Consider the following 20,782-nt stretch of genomic DNA (forward strand, 5'->3'; position numbering starts at 1 on the left):
TTTAAAATAGTAACATTCGTCGATCAATGTTACTATTTTAAAATGTACATATCCAGTGGTCGTTTTTGACCATATATGATTGGGCATTGTGTGCTTCAATGACGGGAGTTCAATGGTGATAGTGGTATGGTGAATCATTGTTAGAATTGGTCAGATTTAAAAACATTTCCCAAATAGTAACTTGAAGACAAAAATTACTATCTTGAAACAATAATATTGGCCGACAAATGTTACTATTTTGAAACAGTAACATTGGTCGATCAATGTTACTGTTTTTAAACAGCCATATCCGGTGGTTGTTTTGGGTCATATTTGGCTGGGCATTGTGCGTCAGATATGAGGCTTTTGTCTTGCGGTGGTAGCGACTTTACAATCGTTTTCCTGCCAAATGGACGGCCGTTGGTGGTGGCGGAAGGTCAGAGTATATATGTGTTGATGTGAGTTTCAGTTTAGGTTGGATACCAATGGGCAACAACAAGGAGAGAGGAGGGAGAAAGAGAAAAGAAGTGTAGTTGTTATGGGAGAAAGAAGATAATGATAAGAAAGTAATTAGCATAACAGTGGTATCTTATAGGGATAAATATTTTTAGACTGGATCTAAATGTCCAAAAATTCCACAAATGATATTGGTTTGGAATTTTCCGGTATTGAAAAAGATGGGCCGCCACAGCCCACATATTTTAAAGAAGTATTCTGATTTCTGTGGATGGTTTTGGTGCTTTTTTTCAGAGAGACCTTATCGATATCCATTATTATATTATATGTCCCTGTCTCACTGCCAGTCTCTTATTTTTTTTCCCTCCAAACCGGCCTTTATAGTGGGGTCCACAATGATAGTGCAAATAAAGCTTTGTCAAGGCCCAACTGAGGCTTGGGCAGGCCCAGTATTAATTATCTTAATTTACTGGACTACTGTGGATTGGCCCACAAACCGAGTTATAAGAGAAAGTCTTCCAATTCTGAACATGTGCATAGACGCTCATGGGCAACATGGGGCATGAAGCCTCGTTTAACCTTTATCTCTACCATCGTCGGAGGTCCATGTACGTAGAGCCATAATGTCATATCATGGTTGGTTTACCGACGTTACCGGTAACAATATATATTGCATTTCTTAAGTTACCGAAGGGATCGATATGATAATAGTTTACAGTTTACGATAACGTTAACCATTATCATAATAACCCTTAGCTTTACGATCATGGTTGTCATAAGAGATTTAGATTTAGGATTTAGAGTTATATGGACCAAAAATCATCCACATACAAATCTACACTGTAAGACCCACGAGAGCCTCAATCAACAAATACTAGACTCGTGAGAGTCTAAGTCGACCAAGCCCATGGCCCATCATCCAACTAACACTACTAGACCCAAGAGAGTCTAAATCGAGCTTGGTAGGCCCAAGGCCCAAACAAACTAGCAACTAGACCCACAAGAGTCTAAAGCCGAGTTCTAAAGAGACCCATGAGAGTCTTGAGCCTTGCTCAAAAGACCCATGGGAGCCTAGGTAGTCTACAACGAAGCCCATGAGAGCTTCAGTCTACAATAGGGCCCACTGAACTCCAGTCAACCAAGAGGCATATTGAAGCCCAGTCCACATATTGGCCCAGGAGGGTCCAGTCATATGAGCCTACAAAAGGGCCCATCTATATTATAAGGTTCAAAGCCCATGACAGCCAGGTAGCTCCCTCCACATTCCTTGGCTCAATCAAAGCCCAAGGCCCATCAGTCAGATCGACACGTGCCCCACACGTGATTCAGACCCCTATAAATACATGAGGTCCCAACCATATTAAGGAAACAACTACTTGAGGTATCTCTTGCTTTCCCTCTCTACATATTTCCCTCACCGTCAATTGACTTGATCGTCAAAGCTTCCTCGACTAGCACCACACCGGTGTCAAGCTTCACGGTCTACTTAGTGTAATATTTTACAGGGTATTCGAAGGCCTCGATCGACTTACAAATTGATTGTAGATTTTTGAGTCTACAAGAGTTTAAGTAAAAAACGTTGAATGTAAGCTTTTCAATCATGATTAGTTCAAGTGACAAGTCGAGTCTTTATAAGTACCTTACATAGCGTAGGCATGGAGTTCAAAACCTTATTTACACGAAAATCTTGTTGGAGTCACTCTCAATTTCTAAGAGACCTGTTTATTACTTGGTGCATGTGAGATGGGAGATTGAATGTGGCTAAGAGATTCGTCTGGAAAGAATCTCAAACGCCCTTGTTTTTATAAAGAAATTAGTTTCAAGTTACGGTTTTGCCTTTTCACTTTTTACCTAATTTTCAAAACCCTGCAAAAGATTTTGTAGAGAACTGTAAACAATTCTCTTGTAGACTCATTACATATACTGTCAAATAAATATTCAAAATAAGATATTCCTTTGTATTTGGACGTTACAAAATCCAACCCCCAACACATCATAATAATATTGTCCGTTTTGAGTCAAAGATCTATGGTCTTTCGTTTGACTCTAGATCTTGACCCTTTTCATAAACTCTTTGGATATATCAAGTCTTTTTATGATTTTTCTTTTTTGCAATCTCTTAAAGCCAATCTTATTCTCGTTTCTCTTTCTAGATGAAAATACATAGAAATTTTATCGAGAAATAATATACTCCTAAAAAAAAATCAATTTGTGACTTGAACTGGGCATTGTAGTTTTTACTTTTTAATTTGAAAACAATTTTAGTACAGTCTTCACTTTTTGGTTACATGGAAGGGAATTGAGGATACTCGAATTCGACATCTCTATGAGTGTTATTTGAACCACTCATGGTTTTCGACCAGTCTTGACCTTTGCCTGCAAGATTCTTCATGCACCACTGGCATCAATTCCTCCAAATGAATCATTATCTGATTCTGATATGTTTTTTTACTTAATAAAACATGTGTGTATATATATATATATATGATCATATCTCTGATTTGCATGAGTATTACATATTTATATTACATGACCAATATATATAATTACCTAGCAAGTGTTCATGCATGCATGCATCTTATGTCATGTCATACCATGTGTGAGCACATGTTGATCCACCCCCATGTTCATTAACCAATCTTAATTTAGACTAATAATAGTCAGTTTGAAGTCTATGTTAGAAAATCCACCCCACTCATTATAAAGCTATTGTTATTTTTTATTTTTAAAAAGATAACCGCGTATCTTTGACTCTGAGTCTGAATAAATAATCAGCATCTAAATCGTGAGTTTATAAATGTTCATATGTAAATGGATTCATCTGTCTGTCAATGCATGTGTTTATTAAAATTTCTTAATTTGCTTCATATAATATAATGGATGATTGTTATTGTATAATTTTTTTGATTATATTAACAATCCACAATGTAAAAGCTAGGTGTGTTATATATGCACACACAATATATATATATCCTATGAAAGTACCTGAAATTTCCATTCAAGAAACATCACTATTAGCTTATGTAAGACTTCTAACTAACTACATATTGATTTGAACACAAGTGAGAAAAAGAAACCTTGAAATGTTATTTGAGAAAGTGAAGAGAATAATATCTTCTTTTAATTGGTTCTTTCCTTAATTATTAGAAGGATAATATATTCTATGTGGATAATCTCACATGTCATTTCATTTCTTTACCACTAAGAATCAAGACATGATCATAAATACTTATGACATTACAAATTTATATATTTTTTTTATTCTTTGTAAGCTAATGCAATGATATGAATTATTGTATACTAATGCAGGCATCGTGATGAAAGGAACGTTCTACTTATATCTAATGACTCGACTAGTGAAATCATATTTCAGACTTCAACACTTTGTTGATTCTAAAATAATACCAAAGTCGTTGGAAACAAAAGGTGGCTCGGCTATGCAATTTTACTAAACTCCAACAAATTGCATTTCCTTAGTGAGGATTACAACCTTGAATAGTAAACGGAACAGAATTCAAGTCAACTGAAGAAAAAAAAAACTCAAAAGTAAATAACAGTAATAGTAATAGTACAGTAAAAGTCTCATAAAACCAAAATAACAGTAACCTGCAGATTTGAAGTACATGCCATTTGAAAACAACAGTGTGATTTTCAACTCAATCTGGCATTGTTGATAATTATTTTAATTACTGTTACACTCCTTAATCACCACGACAATCAAAATTCTCCATAAATGCGACATTTATATAATCCACATCGTATACGTCTTTGGCATTAGTACTTTACTAGAAAACACTAGGGGATTTAGTAATTTCTGCCACCATTTGCAAAGCAATACTCGGCTGGTACAGTGCAATCTGCCACAAATTCAATAGTAATTCAATTTTTTAGGTTTGGAGGAGAGAGTTTTCAAATAAATATAAGCTCAAAGCATAATATTGATATTGTGATGAAGATGGAGTATTTACATTATGACCAGACATGAGAATCCAATAGAAAGCAAAATTTTCATGTTTTCTTCGAAATCCTTTGGTTGTTGTCATGTCATTTTTGTAATATATTGGTTCGCGATCCAAGTTTAAATAAGATTGCAAGCCGTTCCACCTGATTCATATGGAATATCCATTAAATAATAACAAAAGAATGTATGTGCTACTCTTCTTAAGTTTGCTTCCATTCGATAGGGATATGAATTTAATTTTTACCTAAGTTTCTGGACCGATGTTTCTGCTCCTTTGGTTGAGCATATGAGATCAAGCTATATCACAATCAAAAACTTTAATTATGAGTTACTAATCATAAACAAATAACCAATTAATAAAAAGTGAAAATAAATTTGTACTTATCCATTGTATACGGTGACACTCACGCCTTCAGCCAACAACTGATCAACCTAAAGAAAAAAAAAATTCAATTTAAAAATTAAAAGGGGCATAAGGCAGGTATTATATTGGATTACTTAATTAATTTTTATAATATTATGGATATTTTACCTCCTCAATTCTAGGTTTCATGTACTCTTCATGAAAGGCATTACGAATTTTTTCAGAATGCTCAACCCAACTATTTGTGAAAAAGAAAACTACAAAGTCATGATTAATTAAGCTTAAACCATGCACATTAACTATATACTTGTTAAACAAAATGAACTCACGTTATATTGTCAGGAATAATTTTTAGTTTCCTTCTAATAAAGCCATTCATTAAGCTTGGCACGTCAACACCGATCGTCTTAGTACCATGATCCACCAATAAGTCATAGAAATCCTGTATTATTTATGTGATTGGAATTAACGAATAGATTTTATATATATATATATATATATATATGTGAAAAATTCTCAAGTGAGTGATCCCTCAAACACTATTCATTATGTGTAAGTGTGACCCCCACACGCGATGGGATCCGCGTGTGAATGGTGTTAGATGGTACCAGCACTTTAAATAACATGTGGAATCCCGCACCTAAGAAACCCTCTATATATATGTGTGTGTGCGTGTGTGTTAGAGCTACGAAATATACCACATTATTACTGTGCTCAAGAAGTTTTTGATGTAGATCAATCAATGTTGAAGATGCTTTTTTATAATCATGTTTCTCAAGATCGTCCTTTATTTTTTGAACCAAACTGCCCTCACAAATGGAATCACATTAAAAATTTAATCACTGTGATAAATTTATATGCACAACTGTTTAGTTGACAGCTTAAAAATTCAAAGCTACTGAACTTGTTTGATGCCTTTAGACCCTTATCATCTAGTCGAGACATGTCTTTTAGAAGCGGTCCCCATGAAAACTGTAATTTAGTTCAAAGATTCGATCCATTAGTATCAAAAAGAGATTATTGAGCAATAATATTGTATAAATAGTTTATGTACCGCAAAATCTTGAGGAGAAATCCAGCTGTCTCCTAAGACAACTCCTGCATTTAAAGTGAAACAATGACATTTATGCTAGATTTATACTTGATAGTAGGTATGTTAATTCACAAATATGTTACCGCCAAGTTTAAGCGTTAATTCTTGTGCTTTGATAGCTTTGACAATTGCTAATCCAAGAGTAGCGGCAATTTTTCCTCCATACGACTCTCCGAATATATAAAGAGGACTTTTTTGGAGGAATTCAAATCTGCCGTAGAGATTCTTCAACAAGAAAAGTAACTCAGTTGCTCCCCCTTCATCACTTGTAGCCAACAAGTTGTCATCCTCAACATAACTGACGCCTGTTCCGGCTGGACTATCCTAAATTTCATATCCACCATAAATAATTATTACTTTTCTATATCTTTGGATGGAGGAAAAATCAAAGTACTAAATTTGTACCACAAATAAGACATCTGCTTTTCGAACCCATGTATGTACACGAGACTTTAAATTTGCATCTAATGGTCCTATTTCTACGAAATTTCCAAGTCCAACTCCGGAACCACCCTGAATTTTATAATATGTCAAATTCAATATAAAGTTATTCATAATATAAAATTGAATTGTAACTTAATTTATGGTATATGTTTTTTGTGAAAAATACTTACCGGGCCTCCGTGAAGCCATAATATTGTTGGCCACGGTATAGATGGATCTTCAACTCTATAAGGACTCTTATAATGCCACCAAAATAAATGGACCTCTGTATTTTGCAGTAGAGAAATAAAAATATATAATTTAATAAAAAAAGATTTAATAACTTACCAAAACAAAATATTAACATACTGGTTAGAACTTCAACATAGCCCCATTTTTCTAACGGTTCATCACCATATGTTGTAGTTCTTGTTGCGACAATCGTATATGAATATTGTAAAGTGAATGAAAATACAAGAAAGAGGCATATAAGGGAATGCGTCTCCATTTAATTATGTTTAAGAGGAATTTGTTGATATACACACACACACCCAATATATATAGCTTTGGAACACCCGACATGAAACAACTAGGTGTGTCGTATGCTTTTGGCATATGTATATAGTATATTGTGATAAGGTTCACAATAGAGCTTTGAAACATCCAACAAGAAATAAAAATACAGTTGTAAACATGAACACAGCCATGATTTAGAATGAGGGGGGTATTGCAATTGCAAGGGTTTGGGGGCATGATCAAAGAAAACCTACATGGCTCCGTCCATGATTGAGAACTCCAAAGATACAGCTTATTTTCTTTATAAAAATAATCTAAATAATAGCATTCTTTCTAAGTTTGAATTTTCTCTAAATAATAGTTTTTTTTCCAAATAATATTTTCTTTCGGCTTTATTGGCTTCAATTTTTGATTTGGTAACGAAAAGATGTCAATAAACCAAGTTATGTTTCAAATTCCATAAAAACATGAAAAGCTTACCTATGGAGAGAGTTGAGCAATTCCAAAGCATCAAAATGGATCGTTGTACTCTATTTAGTATCCTTAGAATTCTAACTTGTCAGTTTAGCTTTCGTACAACGTTTCGTAAGGTAAAGATGTGAATAGACCAAATTATGTTTGAAATTACACAAAAACGTGAAAAGCTCGTCTATGGAGAGAGTTGAGCTTTCAAAGCAACAAAGTGGATCGTTGTATTCTATTTAGTGTTCTTAGAAGTTTACGTTATTAGTTTAGGTATCGTAGAACGTTTGGTAACAAAAAAGATGCCAATAGACCAAGTTATGTTTGAAATTACACAAAAAGGTAAAAAATTCGTCTATGAGCAATTCCAAAGCATCAAAATGGTTGTACTCTATTTAGTGTAAAATATTATACTTTATTAGATCAAATATTAGAAGAGATGAAGATGTATTGGTTAAATGTAGTTACCGAAACAAATCAATACAATGAACATTTTTGACAATATCAATGGAGGAATCACAAAATGTGTTTTGACAAGGTAGGCTGTCAAGAAACAAATATGGCATATAGTAGTTGTTTATATATGTTTTTGTGTATATATGTGTGTATTTTTCTAGAGGTCATTACAAGCATCATCCACCAAGACAATACATGTACATGTAAAAACTAATTAAATTATTTATCAAAAAAAAATTGTAAATGTACTTACCAAAGGTCAGGGATGGCAAGAAATAACAAATATTTGTTTATTATATATGTTTTTGTGTATATATGTGTGTAGTCCTCTAGACATGATGAGGTCATTACATGCATCATCCACCAACACTAGCCAACAAAACAATTGAAGACATTTTTGGAGAAAGAAGTTGTATATATATGATCATGCATGTGATATGCTATCAGTTCATATATATATATATATATATTGCACCTCAAAAAGTGTACAGATTCTGACTCCAAGCATGTGGGAGTATTCGTACTAAACATGGCTTATATCAAGTGAAGTTATGCTTATATATCAGTAACTAGGTCTTTTATATTTTGACCTCTTACACACACAGAATATTTTCTTCTTTCTTTCTCTCTATTTTCTTTATTAAATAAGACTCTTACTAGCTACTTTCCTCATCAATTCTTTGACGGATCGAGCAGATGACATCATTATTCATATATATAGTTGTAGTTATGTGATGATGAATTTGTTCTAAAACTAATTTCCCTTAAAAATACATATTTGGAATTGTTTTTAATTAATGAAAAATTGTACTACATTTAATGGGATTATATTTTGTTTATTCAATTTTATTTTAGCGAAATTGAGACGAATCAACATGGAAAGGGTATATTATTTGTAGAACCTCAAAGGAGAATTACTCTATATATATTTACAAAAATTCCTCTATATATATAGATTTCACAATTTATATATATATATACATAACAAGGTATATTATTTGGGGCCACAATTATTACATCTTTTATTTGCACCATCAACCTTTTCAATTGTTTTTACATACATATAAATATATATATATATATATATATATATATATATATATTTATTTATACACATATATACACATAAAAATTCTCTTATGTGGACCAACTTTATGGACTTGTTTTTCAACCATAATAAATGTATGACCCCCACTTATGTTGTGCTTTATTATAACCATTTAATTTGGTCCACACTTTTTGATCCACATAGGAGAATTCCTATATATATATAATTTAAAAAGTTGTAATCATGAAAGTAGCTTTCGAGAGTTTAGCTAGATATACTTTCCTAACAATAATAATAGGAAATTATTAATGTTTCTTTCAATTGATGATGGAACTAGCTGCATGCACGCACAAGGGAAATGGTGTGAAGAATAAAGATTTATGAAGTCTTTATGGATTCTTGTTAAGAAAGGGAAAAGGGGAATTTAGGGTTCCACACCAAGATAACTTGAACTTGATGACAGTTATCCTTACCCCATATATCATGACCAATTATGATAAGGGCTTTTCATTCTTATAGGTATATATATACCCCACTTATATATGGGTGGGGTATATGCTGGTGCAGAGATGGAGATGATGGTGATGAGATCAGCGTGATGCTGGGCATGGTGATGGGCTGGGCCTAAGTGGGCCGACTTTGCATGCATGACCTCATTTTTATTATCAATTTGGCCTGAAAAGACATAATAAAAATAAAATGATTTTAGGATGACATTTGCAATTTATATGTACAATTAATAATATCATTCCAGGTTTTGTATATTCGTAAACGTCCATAATTAATAATTATTTAAAGTGTATGTTTTATCACTTATCAATAGCATATAATTAGCGTTCAACGGTACTAGTTGAACATAAAAAATCATGAAATTTCAGTATTGACGATTCGATACATAGTTCGATACGCAATGCTCTCTTTGTGTTTGGACTATGTCTGTGAATAGATTAAGTGTGGAAGATTCATGCGTAACTGCATTACAAATTAATATAGCCTCCAAATGAATCATGATCTGATTCTGCTATTCTTTTTTTACATAATAAAACATGGCATATGATCATATCTCTGATTTGGATGAGTATTATATAGCATGGCCAATATATATATATATATATATATATATATATATATATATATATACACACACCTAGCTAATCATGCATGCATAGTGTTATTTTTATCATAGATAAATATGGTTGTCTTATGACATGTCATATCATGTGTGAGCACATGTTGGTCTAACCCCCATGTTCCTTAACCACTCTTAATTTAGACTAATGATAATAAGGTTGAGGAACATGTGTGTCAAACTGTGAATCACCTGGGAGATAGTTTAGTCAGTGAATTTTTACTAGGTCAAATCCCACTTATTAGAATAATATCCACGTTAGGTTTTGCCCAACATCATATAAACCGTAGCCTAAATTACACGTACTTTTGTAGGGATATATATACATATATTATAGGGCAAAACAAAATTATTAGAGTGTGGGACCGTTCATTTAGAATTGCTTGATTTCTTTTTTCTTTTGTCAATAATAATAGGAAAAGCAAGAAAGCTTACATGATTAGTATCATAGAGAGGAGGAGTTATCTTTTAATCTTTATACCCCACTTAGGAAAAATTACCTTGAATTAGTGGACTCATTTAACTTTGTTGTTAACATCAAAAGGAACTTTATTTAAGATTTGATAGCATCAAAAAAATATGTGAGAAAAGTGGCATAAAGCTCCAAATGAAATGAACGGCCCTAATTAATTAACCTCTCTCAAAGTAAAATCATTCAATGCCCTAGTTTCTTACATCACATAGTCAATGTCCAATATCCTTAATTAGACCATCTAGCTCCACATATTTTATTACATCCTTATAAGTTTATGCTAATTTTTTTTAAACTTTACATCTAAAATTTAATTGGGATAGTTGTGTTGATTTATTTTCATTAAGAACATATTAAACATTTTGATAAAGGTACGCATCCCTAACAAATTCAGTCATAATATGTAATTAGATAACGTAATAACGAAAATCAATATAATTAGATAACGCAATAATAAAATTCAATGTAATTAGATAACGTAATATTATTATGGTCGATTATGAAAAAAATTGTAAGGGATGTATAGAGTTTTCGTAAACATTTTCTATAGGGATATAAATCTAAATGTTTTTTAAAAATAATATAAACTTTTTAACATGATAAATAAAATTTCTCATAAATAATATACAAACAAAAAAGGGCCACACACGGCCACACCTACCCATACCTTTTATTTTATTTTCTATTAATTAATTATTCAGTACAGAGTACCGTATCCAGTATCTCTTTATAAATCCCTCTTCACTCCCACTCTCAATCTCACACCGCCGCTGCCAACGCCACAACCGCCGCCGCCACTACAGCCTTTTGGGTTTCTCGTTTAAGGTTTAAGTCTTGCATGGCAGAGAGATTGCTATCGCATGTAGTGTCTGACCTCTGTCTGGGAAAACCCGCACTGAGGTCCCTCTCTGTCACTGCCACCGTCGCCGACGCCTTATCGGCTCTCAAGAGATCCGAGGACAGCTTCATCAGTGTCTGGAGCTGCAGTCACGGTGGTGGATTGAATGAAGAAGAGGAGTGTAAATGTGTAGGCAAGATTTGTATGGTTGATGTGATTTGTTATTTGTCACAAGAAAAGAACTTGTTGTCTCCTTCTCTGGCTCTCAAATCGCCTGTCTCTGTTCTCCTGCCTGAAGCTCCTGGACTTGTCATGCACATCGAACCCTTTTCAAGGTATTGAAAATTTCTTTAACTCTTGAAAGTTTTAGTGCTAATTCACTTGTGGGTTTGTGTTGATTCTTTCAATTTTGGTCTCAAAATGAGATTTGGGTTTTGTTTATAGGATCAATTAGCTTTACTTGAAACAACTGATTTTTGCTTAAAATGCAAGTTTTTTAGATTTGGGGTTTTATACTTGGAAGTTATTGGCTTTTACCATATGAGCGTTTGGGTTGATTCTTTCAATTTTTGCTTCAATTTGAGATATGGGTTCTGTTTATATAATCAATTCCATGGATTAAATGTTGGGTTTGATTCATTTTCAGCTTATTAGAAGCAATTGATTTGATCCTCAAAGGAGCTCAAAACTTGGTAGTACCAATCAAGACCAGGAGAAGAGTTGACCACAAACAGAAGCACTTACAGGCCAACCATGGAGGCAGAGAATATTGCTGGATAACACAAGAAGACATGATGCGGTTCCTCTTAAGTTCAATTGGTCTCTTTTCACCTATCCCTGCACTTTCAATCGAGTCTCTCGACATTATCAGCACTGACATTATAACAATCGATTATCTCTCCCCTGCCTCAGAAGCAATTGAGCCAATCTCTCGTTCATTGTCGAACCAAACATCTGTCGCCGTAATCGACCCTGACGGGATCCTAATCGGCGAGATTTCTCCGTCCACGCTCTCCTGCTGCCCGGAGACGGTGGCAGCTGCATTGACAACACTGTCTACAGGGGACTTAATGTCCTACATTGACTGTGGTGGACCTCCAGAGGACCTTGTAAAGGTAGTGAAGGAAAGGTTGAAGAAGAAGGGTTTGGAGAGAATGCTTGAAGAATTCTCAATAACCCCATCTTCCCCAAACTCACCATTATCATCTTCTGATGAGGAATCAAGTAATGGTGGAGTTATTAGGTCAGGGAAGTACAGTAGGTCTTTGAGTTACTCAGCTAGAATGGTTAGAAGAGCAGAAGCAATAGTTTGTAACCCAGGAAGCTCACTTGTGGCAGTGATGATTCAAGCAATTGCACACAGAGTGAACTATGTTTGGGTCATTGAAGATGATTGTAGTTTGGTTGGTATTGTTACATTCTGTGACATGTTGAAGGTTTTCAGAGATCAATTAGAGTCCGTGGACTAGTTAAAGGTGAGAGCTTTGTAGCCTAGTTTTGTGAGGTTTAGGGGAAGTTTGTGAATGTGGAGGAGTTTCAAGTATGGGTGTTTGATGTAATTTTTGTTGAAAAAAAAAACTTGTTTAAATATGATGTTCATGTTCTTTTTAATGTCTGTTTGTACTCATTTTGTTGGAAAAGAAAAGGGGAGGTGATTTAGTTCTCTGATTTTGTTTCAATATCATATGTTGTGGATGACAGCTCAGGAGCATGGGTCAAAACCAATGTTATCAGACTCGACCCGCGCATCAATCCGTGAAAGAAATTTTGAAGGTTCAACCGATTAACCCGAAGGGTCAAGGGGTTGAACAGTACATTTTTTTAATTAATTAATTTTATTTATAAATATTAATAAATAAATATTAACTTAATTATGTGTGTCGTTTTATATCAATTACTAAATAGATCAACAATGATAATTAATTATTTTAAGATAGAAAGAAAAAAATATAGTAATATAATATCATACTTGACAGTAATAAACATGGTATTGAAATTAGTTTTAAGAATTTTCATAAAAAAACAGTTATAAACTTACAATAATATAAAAAAGGTTATAAAAAAATTTATTATTAAAGTAGTGAGAAAATAAAAAACAAAATGCTTCAAGCCAAAGCAAATATGGGACCCACGCCTGTCATGGGCCCATCAATCCATGAAGTGAATCATTATTGAACAATTTTCAATTAATTTATTGTTATATCTTTTCTGATTTTCTCTCTTTGGTGGGAAATCCCACATCAAGTCTTATAAAATTTATCACCACAAGCTTAACATAAAAGAATGACCGTACACGGGTTTGTAGGTAAAATATTTTGACTTAAATCCTGAGTGCTTCGATAAAAAAGTTATAATTTTTAAAAAGGTTTTTAACCCGTGAGTCGTTAAACCGTGCGGTTCAAGAATCAACCACGGGTCATACCGGTTTGGCATTGGTCAATTACTTGTTCGGTTCAACATGAGGATCGACCCGACATAGATGAAAATTGTTGGTTGATTAACTATTTACACTGGTGAAAACAGACATTGTGGATTTTATTTTGTATTTTTGTTGATTAAAAAGTATTGGCAAAAGAAGTGTAAATAGTTAATAAATCTAGTAATACATATAAGTAAGGGTCGACATTGGGCCGGCCCGGCCCGATTTTGAGAATCGGGCTTCGGACTAGGTTTGACTCTTAAAATGAGGCTCGGGCTAAGGCTCGGGCTTTTGGGTTGGACCCAACTTTTGACTATATAATATTTATATATGTATTTTGTTAGGGAAATGTATTATATATATGCATATGTGTAATATATATGTAATATATATATGTATATGTATTATGTATATATATATACACATACATTACAAATATAATATATATATATATATATACACATAGAAACAGTGCACACTACACTGTCTGTATATATATAATATATATCTATACACATATAGAGACAGTGTACACTGCACTGTCTGTATATGTATATATAAATAATGTATGTTGTCTAGTCGGGTTTGGGTTGGGTTGGGTTTGGACTCGGACCAGGGCCCGGGCCGGGTCAAAATTGGCCAGAGGTATCGGGCTTCGGACCCTATCCGACCCCAGAAATGGAACCCAGGTCAGGTATAATTTTGGGCTGGGCTCGAGTCGGGCCTAGGTCCGCTGGTCAAATAGTGACCCCTACATATCAGAGCATCCACAATGGGGTCTATGCTAGAGAGACACTCCATATACATGAGAATTTGGGCATTTTTATTAATATCAAGTATTAAATAAAGTTTCATCCACGATGACACTAGAAAATATCAGGCACTTGAAATTCAATTTTGATTGCTATTGTAAGAGAGAGAGGGAGAGGGAGAGGGAAAGAAATGGAAAGAGAGAGAGTGTGTTCATGTGACTACGAGTAGGTTCCAAAATAACCGGTCTGGTCTAACTGTTGGGTTCAAAAATACCAAACCACTGAGTGGACCGCCTGGGTTCGTTTTGTTTCGGTTTTCTAAATTCGTTTGACCAGAAGTGGTCAACCATAAATTTAAGATTGGTCGTGTACTCCTATGGAACTAATTTTTGTTTTTCTAAATGGCTGTTTTTTCATGTTGTTATTTTTCTTTCTTCTCAAAGCTGCATGAAACTTCATAACCACAGTGGTTTTTGTGCAAAAGAGGCTTTAAATTTGAGCAGCACACACTTATGATGGTTTCATGATCTTGTATATTTGCATGGGATGCTAGAACCAGGATGTTTAATTTGATGTTTGGAGCTTCTTTGCAATGGAAACATATAACAATGTGATAAGCTATTTCTATTAGTCACAACCATTGCTTTATATTTTTCTTCAAGAGCATGTTCTTTCTGCCCTTTGTTAACAAAATTGTACAATAAGAAATTATAATCCCCGCAGCAAGCGGGTCTCCAACCTAGTATATATATAGTTTTTTTTTTTTTTGAATACAAGTACAAATACAATATACGTAACATCACCAGATCAAGCCTATGAAAGTACAGGTGTCAACAGGCCCCACGCAAGAGGCACAAATCAAGCCCACGCAGGGGCAGACTAAGCCCACACACCTCCTTATAAATATTCGGAGGAGGTGAGATTAGAACTCATGACCTCAGTCAGGGACATGTAAAGTCATTACCACTCAGCCAATGACTCATTTGCTAGTATATATATATAGTTCCTTGTCACATGTGACATGTTATTTCATTCTTGTGCCACTAAGAGTCAAGACATGGGTATAAATACTTTTGACATTACAAGTTTCCATGATTTATTCTTTGGTTAGCTAATGCAATCATATTAGTCATTGTATACGTATATATTTGCCATTGCCTTTGATACTTTACTAGTGAGGACTCGGGGATTTTGTAATTTCGGCCACCATCTGCAAAGCAATACAGGGCTGGAACAATGGAATCTGCCGCACAAAATCAATAGTAATTCAATTTGAATGATATTTTTTGGGTTCAAGTAGAGAGTTCAAGATGAAGTATTTACATTGTGACCAGACATGAGAATCCAATAGAAAGTGAAGTTATCATATTTTCTTCGAAACCCTTTTGTTATTGTCATGTCATTTCCGCAATATAATGGATCACGCTCCAAGTTTAAATAAGATTTCAAGCCGTTCCAACTGATTCATATGGAGAATTGGTTAAGTAATAACAAAATAATGTATGTACTGCTACCCTTTTTAAATTTGTTTCCATTAGATAGGGATAGGAATTTAATTTTTTACCTAAGTTTCTTGACCCATGCTTCTGTTCCTTTGGTTGAACATATGAGATCAAGCTATCACAATAGAAACTTTAATTACGAATTATTAATTATAAATATATAACTAATAAAAAAAGAAGTAAAAATAATTTGTACTTGTCCATTGTATACGGTGACACTCACGCCTTTGGTCAATAGCTGGTCAACCTTAAAAAACAATAAGATCAATGTAAAAATTAAAAGTGGAATTAGGGAGGTATTATAGTGGTTTGCTTAATTACTCCTACAATGTTATGGGGATTTACCTCCTTAATTCTAGGTTTCATGTAGTCTTCACTTAAGGCTTCACGAAATCTTTCGATTTGATCTTCCCAACTATTCATGAATATATGTATATATATATAACCAATCTATCTGATCATACAAGTCATGATTAATTAAGCGTAAAATATTTGAACAACAAAATAAACTTACCGTACATTCGTAGGAATAATTCCTAGTTTACTTCTAATACGGCCATTCATTAAGCGAAACATGTCAACATTGATCTTCATAGTACCATGATCCAGCAATAAATTGTAGAAATCCTATAGTATTTTATGTGATTGCAATGAATGAATATATATATGTGTGTGTATATATATATATGAATATATGTGTGTGTGGGAGCTACGAAACGTACCACATTGTTGCTGTGCTTAAGAATTCTATTTCGTAGCTCGAACAATGTTGAAGTTGCTTCTTTATATTCATGTTTCTCAAGGTGGTGCTTTATTTTTTGAGCTGAACTGCCCTCACAAATGGAATTAGATTAAGTTAAATCACTGTGGTAAAATTTATAGGCACGAATGCTTAGTAGATAGTTTAGAAATTCAAAGCTACTAAACTCGTTTGATTTGTTTAAACCGCTGTCATCGAGACGAGACATGTCTTTTAGAAGAGGTCCCCATGAAAACTACATTTTAGTTCATAGATTCGACCCATTAGTATCAGAAAGAAATATTATCGAGCAATATTATTCTTGTATAAAATGTAAAAAGACAATAGTTTTATACTTTTTACTTACCACAAAATCTTCAGGAGAAATCCAGCTATCTCCTAAAACAACTCCTGCATTGAAAGTGAAACAAGAATATTTAATGCTAAACTTATGCTTGGAAGTAGATAACTTAATTCATATAATTCTTAATTCACGGATTGTTAAATATGTTACCACCAAGTTTAAGCGTTAATTCGTTTGCATCGATAGCTTCAACAATTGCTAATCCAAGAGTAACTGCAATTTTTCCTCCATACGACTCTCCAAATATATAAAGAGAACTTTCTTGGAGGAATTCAAATCTATTGAAGAGATCCTTCAACAAGAAAAGTAACTCAGTTGCTACCCTTTCCTCACTTGTAGCCAATAAGGCTTCATCCTCGACGTAACTAAAGCCTGTTCCAGCTGGACTATCCTAAATGTCATATTAACTATAAATAATTTGCGTGTTCATTAACTTTTTCTATATATTTGAATGGAGGAGAAACCAAAGTATTAAAACTGTACCACAAATAAGAGATCTACTTTTCGAAGCCATGTATATCGACGAAATCGTAAATGTTCATCAACTGGTCCTATTTCTATGAAATTTCCAGATGCAACTGCTGAAATACCCTGAATTTTATAATATATATCAAATTCAAATATCAAGTTATTCACACTATGAACATGAATTGCACCTTAATTTATCTATATTTTTTTTTCAGGTGAATACTTACCGGGCCTCCTTGAAGCCATAAAACCGTTGGCCACGGTGTGGATGGATTGTTAACTCTGAAAGGACTCATAAAATGCCACCAAAATAAATGAACTCCTACAAATTGTAGTAGAGCAATAAAAAGTAAAATACAACAATTTATATACAAAAAGACATTGAATAACATAACAAAAGTAAAATATCAACATACCCTTTAGAACTTCAACATAGCCCCAACGCTCAAACTTTTCACCACCCGTTGTAGTTCTTGTTGCAAAACTGGTATATGAATATTGTGAAGTAAATGAAAATATAAGGAAGAGGCATATAAGGGAATGTTTCTCCATCTCTTTCATATTCAAGAGGAATTTGTTGATATATATGTATAACTTTGAAACATAGAATATAGAACAAAAATACATCGAGAACTCCAAATATACAGATTATTGACAGCTATACAGATATAGAAAGGCGACAACATATATAGCATACTCCGAAATTCTTTTCAAATCGCCGAATCTATGCATAAAAGCCGCCTTGCATATTCCCATTCATCCCCCGGCCATATGAGCATGATGAGAAGGTGGCAGCAGCTTCCCTCGTACATTTTAATTGGCACCATTTCCTAAGAACAATGCCACCATAATTTTTGCAATTTAAATTCCATAATCCAGCACATTGTAATTGTTTGTAAATGTAAATGGTCGCTATAATGAGAACTTTCTTCGAGGAACTGCAATTGCTAATCCAAGAGTAACTATAATTTTTCTTCGGTACGACTCTCCAATTATATAAAGAGAACTTTCTTGGAGGAATTCAAATCTATTGAAGAGATCCTCTAACAAGAAGAGTAACTCAGTTGCTGCTCTTTCATCACTGGTAGTGAATAAAGTTTCATCCTCTACATAACTGAAGCCTGTTCCAGCTGGATTATCCTAAATTCCATATTCACTGTAAATAATTAGTATGCGCACAACTTTTTCTATATATTTGGATGGAGGAAAAATCAAAGTAAAATTGTACCACAAATAAGAGATCTGCTTTTCGAAGCCATGTATAGTGACGGGGCTGTAAATGTCCATCTAGTGGTCCTATTTCTAAGAAATTTCCAAGTGCAACTCTTAAACCACCCTGAATTTTATATTATATCAAATTCAATTTCAAGTTATTCACATTATAAACTTAATGATATATGTTTTTCCACGTGGATACCCACCGGGCCTTCTTGAAGCCATAAAATTGTAGGCCACGGTGTGGATGGATCTTCATCTCTAATGGAACTCTTAAAATGCCACCAATACAAATGGACGTCTATACATCGAAGTATAGCAATAAAAAATAAGACAATTTATACACAAAAAGAGATTGAATAATGTACCAAAAGTAAAATATTAACATACTCGTTAAAACTTGAACATAGCCCCAGTGCTCAAACCCTTGACTCCATGTTGTAGTTCGTGTTGCAATAGTCGTATATGAATATTGTAAAGTGAATGAAAATACAAGGAAGAGACAAAAAGGAAAATGTTTCTCCATCTCATTCATATTAAAGAGAAATTTGTTTGATATATATATATATATATATAACTTTGAAACACCCAATATAAAACAAAAGTTCAATTGAGATCTCCAAGGATGCAGGTTATTAACAGCTATATAGCCTCATAATTTGTGCCATTCCAACCAGAAGGAAACAAACAATACGCCTTTTAGGTGCATCTTATGCCATTCTCCCCAAACGCACCTTTTTTCTAAGCATCATATAATTTAATTAAATCATATATCATAATCAATCAATGTCGCCGTCTTGGCTAACTTTGGTGAAAAATATTCTCATCAAACAAAACTAACAAACAATGTGTTGATCACGGGAATTTAATTTTAAACTTATATATTATATATTATCTTTGGGCGATTATGGTAAGGGCTCCATAGAATGTTGAAACAATTTTACACAAGGAAAAGACAGCTATATGTATAATTTCATAAAAAAATTTATTCAAAAAACAAATTTAAAATTTCTGAAATTGTATTTTTAAAATCAAATTTCTGGTTTCTCAGATAGCCACTTCACTGGTTTTGTCCAGTTTCTTTGCTACTCCGGTTTTTTGTACAACCAAAACGGTCCGAACCTAAACCTCTTTAGCTGCTATCACTTGTTACAGTCGGTTGATCTTATTACACAACAATGTTTCACTTTCACCAAGAACTCACAGCTGCTACTTTATGATAACTTGAGGGGGAAACAATATATGATACAGAAAGACATACATACCTACAAAGTTTACAAAGCAGCAAGACATGACCTGCTGGTCATGTAATTTCAGAATCATGACCTACTCTCTTGTTATTCTTCATCCACTTCTTGAATATAAATTTCGGTCGGTTCAAGGAATCCTCTTAGAGTGTCATGCCCAAGCTGCGCTCGTTCATCACCTTTTCTGATAATCCTCCGTCTGGAAATCCAAGGCTATTGTAATTAATGGCCAAAATTCGTGTAAGCCCTGACCCAAATAACTTCCAAACATGGGCCAAGGCCCAACAGCCGGGTGGATACGGGCCCACTCAACAGTCGAGAGCATGGCCCATCGAGTTTTGGGCCCATGAATCAAAGGATCACAAGCAATAAGTCATACGTGTCATCCTGATACCCACAATAGAAGTCGCGTCTGACATCATCTTTGTTGCTCACAGGACATCATTTCCGAACACGATTTAACTGACACATAGAGGATACGGCGCCACGACCGTGTAGGCATCAGGCACCAAGACGACTTACATCATATTCTTGTTTAGGAATATAACCAAGCGATTCATACATCCTTTCATTGACCTAATAGGTGACGTGTACATGACTTTACACATACATGCTCTGGTATTGACCCAAAAATTCCAAGACGAAACTCACTCTCATATAAATACTCTTATCCCATCTCTGGGAAGGGATTTGCACAATTATCAAAGAAAAGGTATTTCCTATCTCTCACCAAATACTTAGCCTAAACACCATCTCCCACTGGTCTCCCTCCTACGATCGATCGATCGATCATCTCCTTCTTCATCTTACTGACTTGATCGTCGGAGCCTTTACCACCGGCACCCCCCAGTCGGGTCTAGAGCTTCTCACGATTGCTCT

At 34.1% G+C, this 20,782-nt stretch overlaps 2 protein-coding genes and 1 pseudogene across 2 annotated transcripts; 1 reads left to right on the forward strand and 2 right to left on the reverse strand.

Moving 5' to 3' along the window:
• Positions 1–4,220: 4,220 nt before the first annotated feature.
• LOC119985435 lies at positions 4,221–6,784 on the reverse strand (annotated as a pseudogene).
• Positions 6,785–11,109: 4,325 nt separating this feature from the next.
• On the forward strand, positions 11,110–12,862 carry LOC119985172 (CBS domain-containing protein CBSX5-like). Its single transcript, XM_038829374.1, has 2 exons — positions 11,110–11,532; positions 11,844–12,862. The coding sequence occupies exons 1-2, from the start codon at positions 11,198–11,200 to the stop codon at positions 12,664–12,666; spliced, it is 1,158 nt and encodes a 385-aa protein (XP_038685302.1). The 5' UTR covers positions 11,110–11,197; the 3' UTR covers positions 12,667–12,862.
• Positions 12,863–15,539: 2,677 nt separating this feature from the next.
• LOC119985436 (serine carboxypeptidase-like 51) lies at positions 15,540–19,182 on the reverse strand. The gene is made up of 17 exons (XM_038829742.1): positions 19,047–19,182; positions 18,863–18,957; positions 18,670–18,777; positions 18,367–18,581; positions 17,858–17,925; positions 17,669–17,763; positions 17,457–17,564; positions 17,124–17,364; positions 16,977–17,020; positions 16,798–16,865; positions 16,593–16,698; positions 16,385–16,497; positions 16,216–16,285; positions 16,067–16,117; positions 15,933–15,985; positions 15,692–15,827; positions 15,540–15,611 (listed from the first exon to the last, which is right to left on the reverse strand). Exons 1-17 carry the CDS (start codon positions 19,180–19,182, stop codon positions 15,540–15,542), a joined length of 1,779 nt encoding a protein of 592 aa, XP_038685670.1.
• Positions 19,183–20,782: the final 1,600 nt, after the last annotated feature.

Source organism: Tripterygium wilfordii, chromosome 19 (genome assembly GCF_013401445.1).
Source record: "Tripterygium wilfordii isolate XIE 37 chromosome 19, ASM1340144v1, whole genome shotgun sequence".
NCBI classification, from domain to species: domain Eukaryota; kingdom Viridiplantae; phylum Streptophyta; class Magnoliopsida; order Celastrales; family Celastraceae; genus Tripterygium; species Tripterygium wilfordii.